Below are 12,240 nucleotides of genomic sequence, written 5' to 3' on the forward strand. Positions count from 1 at the left end.
TCATCTAAATCAGGTCCAACTGCAGATGATGAGGCTCTTGGGGGGAAGTTTATTAAGCAAACCAGCTGGGCACAATAAATCTCTATTTATGGACATATAAGATAAAGAGACAAGTCATCTGTCCTGACAAATCCAATGTACAATGGAGAGATAGCAGTAGGGTAACATCTATAGACATTCCTGTTTAGAAACAAGAAAATGGGAAGTATAAGAGTCGCTGGACAGTATCAGTTCTGAAATACCAATGGACAAATGTTTCAGTTCCTTGATTAGATTTCAAAGCCTGGGAAAAATTCCTCTGGTTATCACCTCCATCTTGTGAGTCATCCTTCCTTTTTTATGGAAGATAGCATGTGTTTGTAGTTGAGAATGTAAAACAGTTACTTTGCAGGCTGTGATCAAATGCACTGGGACTAGTACTTGAAACACCTACCGTGCCTCCCCCAGTGGAAAGTTTCTTTCTAATTTATCCAGGATTAAAGAGTAACTGCTAAGAGCCATTTTACATTTTAGGCTTTAGTCTCTCAACTTTGAGACATACTATCTGAGGGTCTCCCATATCCTTACCTCACCCACCATATAGCTAAGCTTAAAACTTCCTTTCCACTGAAAAACTGCAGTTTCCCAAATGTCCAAATGGATTTGCCTCAGGGCTTTTACACCTAACAGCTCTCACCTGGGCTCCCACCCCTTCACTCCTTTTTAATTGGGCTAACATGATATAACTTCTAACTGCTCCTAGACACAAAATCCCTAACATCCCCAAGAATATCAAGGTGTTTTCCAAAGAGCACATGTTCAGTTAATGTTTAGAGAATAAATGAGTCAATGAACGTGCTAATTTAAGTTTTAATTTCTCCTACATTCTTGGATTAGTTAAGTAAATTCATGTATGCATCTTTTAATTTTAGAAAATGATGGACTGAATGTATTAGGAAAGCCATCAGTCAACCATCTTCACATTACCTATTTCTTAAACCCAACAGTTTTACTACTGAGTTCTTTCATATTTCCAAAGAAACACCTACTCAATGCCATGATATCCTATTCTATATCATAAAATAAGATGGAAGATTTACCAATTTGTTTTCCAATTACATAGCTCCCACTCTTAAACCTGATACGTAGCAATAACTATATAACCAAAGATTTGATTAATAAACTTATATTCTGAAGCTATTTAAATCTTCTATTAAAAGACACATTTAGAAATTAATTAGAAAGAATGAACGAAATTAAGAAAGAGTGAAAAGTTATTTAAAAAAAGAAGGAAAGAAGGAAGGGAAATCTCCAAATTACCACATAAAACAGAAAGACAAAACGATATGCTGTGTTTCCTCCAGCCCAGTACCAGTTCTCCACTAGTTGGAACATTGTCTGCTCTCTTCAACCACAAGTTAAAGAAAGCAGTTCAGACTCATTGTGGGTAGGAGAAGAAACTGGACATGACCCTGGAACATGTGCTGTCCATGGCAGTAGTGCTAACCCTTGCTACAACTTGCTCAGGCTCTCTCTTCCTCATTTCTAAAAGCTTCCTCATATTGGTGTGGGAAGGAACTGTGTATTGTATAAGTGACCTTGCCCAAACCTGCAGGACGTTCATCTTGCTGGTTTCAGCATGGGCTCTTGGACCTCACAGGAATTCATAGCATGGAGGATCTCTGTTGGCTACCTGTTGGCACTTCAGTTACTTTTCCTGCACAAATCTTTAGTGATAAGCTTCCTGGGCTCTCATAGATGAAGTGTTTCCTCCCAGTCTACACCCCCATTATATTCAAGAATTCCTAGATCTCCTTCTTAGTACGGCAGTTGCCTTTCATGAAGATGTGGCAAGGAGAGTCATCAGGAGACTGGTCTTGGGCAATCCCTGCCACCATTCAAACTCCCATCATTAGTGACGTGAAGTTTTCTGACAAGGTCATAGAAGTGCTTGGTAGATTCCATTTCCACCAACTTAAGGCAGAAGACCAGCTCCATGTGTTCAGAGGCTTTCCAGAAGATCACAAGGAAGTGGTCCCTGACCTTTGTTGACCTTTTTCAGCATGTTTGCCTTTGTAATGGGCAGTCATTTTACAACTGATCAAAAGGAACTGCACCAACAAAGTCACCTTCTTGATTAGAAAGTCTCTGCATGGGTGCTCACACAGAAACAGCTACCAATTGTGTGTGTGTGTGAGTATGAGTGTATATGTGTGTACATGTATATATGCATAAATATACGCAATCTCAAAAGTTTCTTGAAAAATACTAGCCTATGTGTGATTTACTGTGATATTCATTATTCTATTTCTAGCCCATACACTGTGTTCTGTTAAAAATAATAATAAAGGCCAATGCTCACCTCTAAAGAGGTTTCAGATGTGCAGCCATAAAAGGAGAAATTGACAGAAACACAGTAATAGTGGGGGACTTTAACACCCCACTTATGTCAATGGACAGATCATCCAGACAGAAAATCAATAAGGAAACACAGGCCTTAAATGACACATTATGCCAGATGGACTTAATTGATATTTATAGAACATTCCATCCAAAAGTAGCAGAATACATATTCTTCTAAAGTGCACATGGAACATTCTCCAGGATAGATCACTTGCCGGGCCATAAAGCAAGCCTCAGTAAATTTAAGACAATTGAAATCATATGAAGCATCTTTTCTGACCAGAATGCTATGAGATTAGAAATCAACTACAAGAAAAAAAAACTGTAAAAATCACAAACATGTGGAGGCTAAATAATATGTTACTAAACAGTCAATGGATCACTGAAGAAATCAAAGAGGAAATTAAAAAAATACCTAGAGACAAGTGAAAATGAAAACATGACAATCAAAAACCTATGGGGGGCTTCCCTGGTGGCGCAGTGGTTGAGAGTCCGCCTGCCGATGCAGGGAACACGGGTTCGTGCCCCAGTCCGGGAAGATCCCACATACCACAGAGCAGCTGGGCCCATGAGCCATGGCTGCTGAGCCTGCGTGTCCAGAGCCTGTGCTCCGCAACGGGAGAGGCCACAACAGTGAGAGGACCGCATAAGGTGAAAAAAAGAAAAAAAAAAAAAAACCTATGGGATGCAGCAGAAGCCATTCTAAGAGGGAAGTTTATAGCAATACAGTCTTACCTCAGGGAACAAGAAAAATCTCAAATAAACAACCTGACCTTACACCTAAAGCAACTAGAGAAAGAAAAACAAACAAAACCCAAAATTAGTAGAAGGAAAGAATCATAAAGATCAGAGCAGAAATAAATGATATAGAGATGAAGAAAACAATAGAAAAGACTAATGAAACTAAAAGCTGGTTCTTTGAAAAGACAAACAAAATTGATAAACCTTTAGCCAGACTCATCAAGAAAAAAAAGGGAGAGGGATGAAATCAATAAAATTAGAAGTGAAAAAGGAGAAGTTATAATGGACACCACAGAAATACAAAGGATTGTAAGAGACTACTACAAGCACTATATGCCAATAAAATGGACAACCTAGAAGAAATGGACAAATTCTTAGAAAGGTACAATCTCCCAAGACTGAACAAGGAAGGAATAGAAAATATGAACAGACCAATCACAAGTACTGAAATTTAACTGTGATTTAAAAATTTCCAACAAACAATAGTCCAGGACCAGACGGCTTCACAGGTGAATTCTATCAAACATTTACGGAAGAGTTAACACCTATCCTTCTGAAACTATTCCAAAAAATTGCAGAGGAGGGAACACTCCCAAACTCATTCTATGAGGCCACTGTCACCCAGATACCAAAACTAGACAAAGATACCACAAAAAAATAGAACAGTCATATGGATACATGGGAATACTGTAACATAATTACAATTAGCTTTTTAATTTTTCTAGTTTTTGATAGGTGAAAAATAACACATTTTTTCATGTTTAATGTGTTCCTGTGTTTATTATTCATTTGTGTTTATGTTTCCTGTTTATTGTTCATGATGTTTGCCAGTATTTAGTGTGGTCAGATTTGAATGAAATTTTTATGTATAAAAAATTAAAATTTGTTTTGAACATTTAAAATAAATAAATCACAATGTCACCGTTGTTAAATCAAGAAATAGGTATAACTATTTTACACAGTTATTGAGAAGAAATAGAACTGAAAAGAATTTTTTTAAAAAAACAAAACTCAGGAACCATGAGCTGGGGATGTCATCTAGATTATCTTTTCCAGACATGTCCACACTCAGCCCTTTATCTGCAGAATCATTGAGGTAATTAGCCTCAGGACATCTCCCCTCAATTTCTCCCTCTCTGCAGTTTTAGGTCCCCTTCCACTACTCACTGGTTTTCCTGGCCTGTCTCAACTGTCATCACTTCCCAAGCCTGCCCACTCATACTGCCCCAAACTCAGTGGAGGAGGCACTGTACACAGGGTAAAAATATCAGATTCCAGCAGCCATCAACACAGCTTCCAGCCAGGAACACTGGCAGGGATGCAGTGAACCACCGGAATAGCCAAGAGATGTAGCTCTCCCAGCATCTAGCATCACTGGGTGACACAGAAAAGCTACCTATACTCTGCCTGATGGTAGGCACAGAGGATTCTAAGGTAGATGAGGTGTTTGGCATGCCTCTAGTCCTTTCATCCAGTAGATCTGCCCACCCAGACCTCTCAACTTCTAGCTGCTGGTGGTAATTGAGAGTTTTCCCAAGCTTATTATCAGAAGTTATCTTGGACCCTCTACCCAGATTCTCCACCTTCTCTCCTTATAGTCCTTTCTCTACCTTATGCTGAACTCTAAATCCAGAATGCTGACTGCCAGCCTACCATGGGCTCTCTAGATGAGGTTTTTCATGTGGTCTCTCTCATGAACTCTGGCAATTGCTCTGATCTCAGATCTTCACTAGCTAAGGGTGTCCTGCCTGGTTCTCTTGCCCAACAACCGATCATACTCATCAAGTCCTTGCTTTTCAAAGTAAAGGAGGGATGTCTTGATATTTCAGAATGTAAAGTATGCCTAGAAGAATCCTGGTACTCAGGACATTAATGCAGAAATCCAGCTCCATATGGGTAAAAGTTTAATTTTATACTCAACCTATTTGAAAATAAGGAAATAAAATAACAAGACAGTATCTTTCATCTGAAAATTTGGCCAAAATTTAAAAGACTGATGAAATAAAATGCCTGTGAGAATGTAAGGCATTCACACACGTGAATCTGAAAGACTGTAAATTGGTATGGCATCTTTGGAACAGAAGTTCAGCAATATTTGTAAAAAATTTCAGTCTTAACACTCTGCCCACTTTAATCAAGTTTGCACTTTTCTATTTCTTTCCTGTGAGAAAGCATGCACATTTGTCTAAGATTTCATGTTCAAAGATGTTGATTTCAGTCCTATTACTCATAGCAACAAATGGGGAACAATTTTTATGTCCATTAGGAGGAGAATAATTAATTATCACACAAACATAATAAGTAGGGTAATCCTTACGTGTCTTTTTCTTGGAGGGCAGTTTGGAATATGATGATTGGCGTTCTTATGATACATGATTAACATCTGTGTGTAATCAAGACTTGCAACACCCTGATTGCTCCTATCTTATTCTTCCTGAAGATCTTTCCTTCGAATGGCCAAAAGGTACGAAAAGATGCTCAACATCACTAATTATCAAGAAGATGCTCAACATCACTAATTATCAAGAAAATGAAAATCAAAACCACAGTGAGATATCATTTCACACCAGTTAGGAAGGTTATAATTTTAAAAAAGCATAATTAAGTGTTGGCTAGCATGTGAAGAAATCAAACCCTTGTACACTGTTGGTGGGAATGTAAAATGGTATAGCCACTATAGAAAATAGTATGGAAGTTTCTCAAAAAATTAAAAGTAGAACTACCATATAATCCAGCAATCTCATTTCTGGGTATGTATTCAAAAGAATGGAAATCAGGTCTCTAAGAGATGTCTGCATTCTCATGTTACTTGCAGCACTACTCACAACAGCCAAGATATGGAAACAACCCAAACGTCCATCAAAGATAAGCGAAGAAAGAAAATGTGATTCATACACAAACACACACACGGGCACACACACACACAATGGAATATTATTTAGCCTTAAAAGAGGAAATCCTGCCATTTGCAACAATATGATGGACTTGAAGGACATTATGTTAAGTGAAATAAGCCAGTCACAGAAGGACAAATGGTTCTGCTTAAGTGAGGTACCTAAAATCATCAAACTCATAGAAGGAGAGAATCAACTGAGTTACCAGGGGCTGGGGTGAGGGGGAAATGAGGAGTTGTTCAATTGTTATAAAGGTTCAGATATGCAAGATGAATTAGTTCTCAAGATCTGCTGTACAGCATGGTGCCTATACTTAACAATACTGAAAATTTTTAAAAGAGCATAGATCTCATGTTAAGTGTTTTCACCATGAAAGAAAAAACCAAAGGGACATGAGGAAACTTTTGGAGGTGATGGATATGTCTGTTACGTTGACTGTGGTGATGATTTCACGGGTGTATACATATGTCCAAACTCATCAAACTGTATGTATTAAATATGTGCAATTTTTTATATCAAATATATCTCAATAAACATGTTTTTTTTTTAAATAAAAAGGATCTTAGTTGTTAAATGAGTGTGGTGGATCTATGTGTGCTGTCATGGAAATATTCTGCATTCATTTTTTTAAGTGACAGGGTCAAGAGGCAGAACAATATGTACATTGTTAATCATACATGTTAAGTTCAATATATTTTTATAGCACATCTACATATGAAAAAACCTCAGGTCAGCTTTAAAATGACACACATCAGTTTGTTAATTGTGGTTGCCTCTGAGGCGGGGGCTGGATTTTGAGGGAAGGGGGAGATTGTAATCTATCTGTAAGAATTTTTTGCAGCAAAAATATATGTACTATTACCTTTGTAATTACACTATTTAAATACATCTAACCACAAAAATAGTAGGTATGTGGGACTTCCCTGGTGGCACAGTGGTTAAGAATCTGCCTGCCAGTGCAGGGAACATGGGTTCGATCCCTGGTCCAGGAAGATCCCACATGCTGCGGAGCAACTAAGCTCGTGCGCCACAACTGCTGAGCCTGCGCTCTAGAGCCCGCAAGCCACAGCTACTGAGCCCACGCACCGCAACTACTGAAGCCTGCCCGCCTAGAGCCCATGCTCCGTAATAAGAGAAGCCACCGCGATGAGAAGCCCGCTCACCGCAACGAAGAGTAGTCCCCGCTCACCACAACTAGAGAAAGCCCACAGGCAGCAACGAAGACCCAATGCAACCAAAAAAAAAATTTTAAAAAAATAGTAGGTATGCATTAATCAGATAAAGTAACTGATGCAACAGATAAAACCTGCAGACCCACAATGGCTTAAAGCAACAGAAATTTATTTCTTATACACATAAAGTCCAATGTGGGTAGGCAGTGGTCTCCACTGTAAGATGACCCAGGGATCCAGTCTGCTCCCATTGGCGGTTCCACTTTTCAACAAGCGATCTCCATGTTTGCTGCTGAATGGAATAGAAAGCATGGAAGTGGCATACTGGCTTTCAAATTCCTTGGCCTGGAGGTGACAAACATTGTTCATATTTCAGTGTCTGCGTAGTCACATGAGCCTTCCTACATACAAGCGGATTGGACTGAACGTGTAGGACACATTTGTTCAAAGACAGGGTATCTGTCAGTAAACCCCTGACATTTTTCCCCTCCTAGAACGACTGTGAGTTCTGAGGAATTCAGCCTCAGTAGATGTTTGTTAGACAGTGAATTCCATGGTCTTTTCTCATCTTCAACTTATGAGGGAGGCTTTCGTAAACTCACTTATTGGTGTATGTGTTCAGTAGCCAGTCTCAAATAACACATTCCTTCAAAATCCTACTGACAATATCTGGGTCATTTACAAAACCCCCCATCTAACTTCAGTTATATCCCAAGAACCAGTATCTTCTGTAAGAAGTAAGATTGTGATCACCACCTCATTTGGAATATACTCTGAAACTTGTGGGCTGGGGATGGGGCTGTGGTAACCAGGTATCTAGACTTCACTGTCAGTGGTTCCACTGGGAGGGATGGGACCGTCACTGTACACGTGCAGAGAGTTGGAATGCTTTAATCAAGGGGAGGGCATATGACTCTGGACTGCCTGTATCACAGGAAACAGGGTGCAGCTCCAGAGGTCACAGTGAAGAGCTGGTCAGTGTATGAGGTTCCGATTTGGGCAGGAGGGCACACTGGGGAAGACCCAGAGGAAACATGCTGTAATTCAGGAACGTGCTGGTACAGGACTGTGCCAGTATGTGAGCAGAGTCACCTGTCAAGGAACCCTGGGGCTAGTGACAGGGGGATCCTCAGCATATGAAACCCACAGACAATCCCCAAATTGTGCTTTATTCTCATATTCACCTTCCTTCATCAGGGTCGCTTTTTGTACTTTGACTAGAGTGTCTTGTTTTTTAATTGTATGTGATATAACTTGGAGTAGTGAGAATAATAGAGAATGAAAAGACAGAAGGTCTGCCTCAGTTTGGAGGAGTGGAAAAGTGTGGGCTCTAGAAAAATCTGGACCAGGGGTCTAGTCCCAGCTCTTTCACTTATCAGCCATGAGAACTCGAGAAAATTACAAGTTCTTCATCTGCAAAGTATGTCTAATAAGCCCTATCTTGTAGGACTGTTGGGATATATGTAATGGATATGAAGCACTTGACAGAGTAAGGTCTTTAATGAATGGCAGTTATCATATGATTTTTTTTTTTTTTTTTACTGCAGATGATACCACCCTCCCCTCTGGGAAGATTTATGTTATATTAATCCAAGAGATATCACAGAATATGCAGTTTCCACCAAGTGATCGCATAAAGCTGCTTAGCAGGTAAAACAAAATAAATTCCCCCATTTGAGGATGTTACTTAATTTGTATGTGGGGTTGTCCACCCCAGTTGGATGCAACTCAGAGGTCGTAGAATTTGTGTCAAAGACCAACAATGTCCCCCCCGGGTGCCTTTCCATCCAAATCACCTGTATTTTTATTCACTTCTTCACCACCTAATATGGAGCCCTCCCTTAGAGTTTGCAAAATTATACTCAAGATAACCTAATTAAAATGGCTTTTTTTTCCCTTTTTTTTTTTTTTTTTTGCGGTATGCAGGCCTCTCACTGTTGTGGCCTCTTCCGTTGCGGAGCACAGGCTCCGGACACGCAGGCTCAGCGGCCATGGCTCACGGGCCCAGCCGCTCTGCGGCATGTGGGATCTTCCCGGACTGGGGCACGAACCCGTGTCCCCTGCATCGGCAGGCAGACTCTTAACCACTGCGCCACCAGGGAAGCCCTAAAATGCCTTTTTAATGCCTGAGATATGGTTCTCAGCATTCCACCTCAAGGGAGTATCACCTTTATTTCTCATAAATTCCTTGGAGATGCTGTGCATAAAACAACTAGATTGTGCTCTGTGTCCAGCTGCACTTGAACAAGAGCACAGGACACCTTCCATTTCTGCCCAAGGAGGAGCTTTTCCTCTGGTTTATTGATGATACTAAAGTAACTCTTATGAACAGGTTTGCATTCCAGGGTTTTGTCCTCCTACTCTGAGAAACACCGTTTGTATACCTGGCCTCCGCTCACCAGTCCCACAGCCTCATCTAGTCTACCACCCAGCTTAAATTAACAGGATGTCCCACTGAGAGACTTGTATTTTCCCCAACCCCCAAACTTCTGTTACCCAGGGAATTTGTACCTTATTGTTTTCACCCTCCCCCTCCCACGTCTCCCAACCCCATCCCTGTCCCATTACCTCCTTACTCCTTACTTGTCCTTTAGGTCTTAGAGGGTATTTCACCATCTTCTCTATATAATTACTGCTCCTTGACTGTACAGTTCTAAAGGCAGGGTGTTTTGTATCCTAGTTTCACCATTTATAACACAATAATTTTCAAAGAGCAGATGCTCAATATTTGGAGAATGAATGAGCCAGTGAGTATGAGTTCTAGTTTATAAGTCTTTTATTTCTCCTACATTCTTTAATAAGCGAAGCAAATCCAGTTATGTATTTTTTATTTTTACAGAATAAGAGACTAAAATGGATAAGGTAAACCAAGAACTACACAGTTTTTAAACTTTTTTTCTCCTGTATTTTTTTTAACATCTTTATTGGAAGTCTCCTGTATTTTTTGATCCCAGAAATTTTACTGATAAAATTTTTCACATTTCCAAAGAAATGCCTATTACCATGCCATGTTTTATTGTTCTAGTTCAATAAATGCGAAAGGTTTCCCAATTTGTCTTACAAAATAATAAAACTCTTAATCTTAACTCTATTAAGTTAAATCTAATAAATATGTAACTGAGGTCACTAATAAATTTAGATTCTGAAATTATTATACCTTCTATTAAAGAAACAACATTTAAAATATAACAAAAGGAAAGAAAGAGAGAAAGGAAGGGAGGGAGGGAAGGGGGAAAGAGAAGAAAAGAGAAGAAAAAAGAAAAGAAAAGGAAGAGAAAAAATTAAACTCTAAGTTTACCATATAGAATAGGAACACAAAGAGGATATTACACTGTGTTCCCTATAGACCCACCCTGGCCATCCACAACTTAGAATGTTACTGCTCTTTTTCCACAAGGAAAACAATCTTCTCAGACTTCATCATTTGAACTATAACCTAAATAAAAAAGAAAAAAAGGTAAAATTCCAAGTTAGCAATACACAACAGGAACTCAGGGATATACCCTTCTCCAGTCCCACCCTGGCCCTCCACTATTAGAACACCGACACACCTTTTCAACCAAAAAGTGAAGAACCAGCCTTGAACTTCACTTAGCCTGGGAGAAGTTGCTGGCCGTGGCCCTGGAGCGTGCACTGGCCACGGCCCTGGAGCGTGCACTGGCCATGGCAGCAGCACGAGCCCTGGCTGCCATTCTTGCTTGGGCTCTCTCTTCCTCGTCTCTCAAAGCTTCTTCATACCAGAATGGGAAGGCACTGGGCACTGTATCATAAATCTTGGCTAAAAACTCTAGGACTTTCATCTTGCTGGTTTCAACGTGGGCTCGTGGACCCCATAGGAACTCATAGCGCGGAGGATCGCTGTTGGCCACCTGGCGGTACTCCAGGTACTTTAGCTGCACCAAATCTTCAGTGATGACCTTCTTGGGATCCCCATAGATGAAGTGCTTCCTTTCAGCATGTACACCCATCATATTCAGCACTTCCCAGATCTCCTCTTCAGTGGCACAGTTGCCGTTGATGAAGATCACACCCAGCACGATCATCAGGAGCCCGGTCTTGGGTGGGTTCTCTTCTTCATTCATCGTTCCATTGGAGGTGAGGTCTAGTTTGCTGACAAGGGCATAGCAGTGCCTGGTAGGATCCACTTCCTTCAGATCAAGACCAAAGGCCAGCTCCATGTGCTCAGAGGCTCTCTTGAGGATCTCATTGAAACGATACTTGTACTTTCTGATAACAAACTTCAGCATCTCTGACTTAGTAATTGGCTCTTTTTTTTGATACTTATGCAGCAGGTAATGCACCAACAAAGCCACCTTCATGTGTAGAGGATCTCTGCGTAAGTCCTCAATGCCCTTGGAGGATTTTGAGCTTTCCTTCTTTTGGCTGTTGGTACCTTCATCTGAATTGGTGCATGAAACAGCTGCATTAGCATTGGTGGTTCCCTGAGGTCCCTCAGGAGTGCTAGGTGTCCCAGCAGCAGGCATATTGTGAGGCCTGTCCTCAAAGGGAGGACAGACAGAGGAAGGGGACTCTCCTGCTGCTGCTGCTGTTGCTGCTGCTGCTGCCGCCCCAGTGGCCTGAGCATCCTCCAGACTCTGGGTCTCAGCATGGGCCTGGCGGCGTTTCTCACGGGCACGGAGCTTACTCTTCTGACCTCGAGGCATGATGACTGGTCAGGGACTGCAGGCAGCTGTTTAATCTGCGAAGGTTGATGAGAGGTCACCGAAGAAGACAGAGGAAGAGATGGTGTGTATAGCCTCAATGGGGAGATTCTTCTACCTTGTTTCCAAGAAAAGCTGCCTCTGCTTTTCCCCTTAAGGGTACTGTTTTAGGAACCCACGAGACAGGGGCTGGCAGGACTCTGTGGACCTCCTCTGTTCTGCATGAGCTTGTCACCTCAGTTCTAACCCAGGATACTAAACTTGACTCCTGACCAGTCCTTTGACTCCTCCCTCTGCCAACTTGAGGCTACCCCTTCAGACCAAGGATTCCCATCCCACAAATTCTGCAGGCGGAAGTGGAGGGGGGTTGGGCATAACAGCCACTCTTGA

At 41.0% G+C, this 12,240-nt stretch overlaps 1 protein-coding gene and 1 non-coding gene across 2 annotated transcripts; one reads left to right on the forward strand and one right to left on the reverse strand.

Moving 5' to 3' along the window:
• Positions 1-5,418: 5,418 nt before the first annotated feature.
• Positions 5,419-5,552, forward strand: LOC132514147 (U8 small nucleolar RNA). Its single transcript, XR_009538639.1, has one exon. It is a non-coding gene; the product is annotated as a U8 small nucleolar RNA (small nucleolar RNA).
• Positions 5,553-10,776: 5,224 nt separating this feature from the next.
• LOC132513574 (melanoma-associated antigen B18-like) lies at positions 10,777-11,853 on the reverse strand. The gene has a single exon (XM_060138047.1). The coding sequence runs from the start codon at positions 11,851-11,853 to the stop codon at positions 10,777-10,779; it is 1,077 nt and encodes a 358-aa protein (XP_059994030.1).
• Between the last annotated feature and the right edge of the window lie 387 nt (positions 11,854-12,240).

Source organism: Lagenorhynchus albirostris, chromosome X, assembly GCF_949774975.1.
Source record: "Lagenorhynchus albirostris chromosome X, mLagAlb1.1, whole genome shotgun sequence".
Lineage (NCBI taxonomy): Eukaryota > Metazoa > Chordata > Mammalia > Artiodactyla > Delphinidae > Lagenorhynchus > Lagenorhynchus albirostris.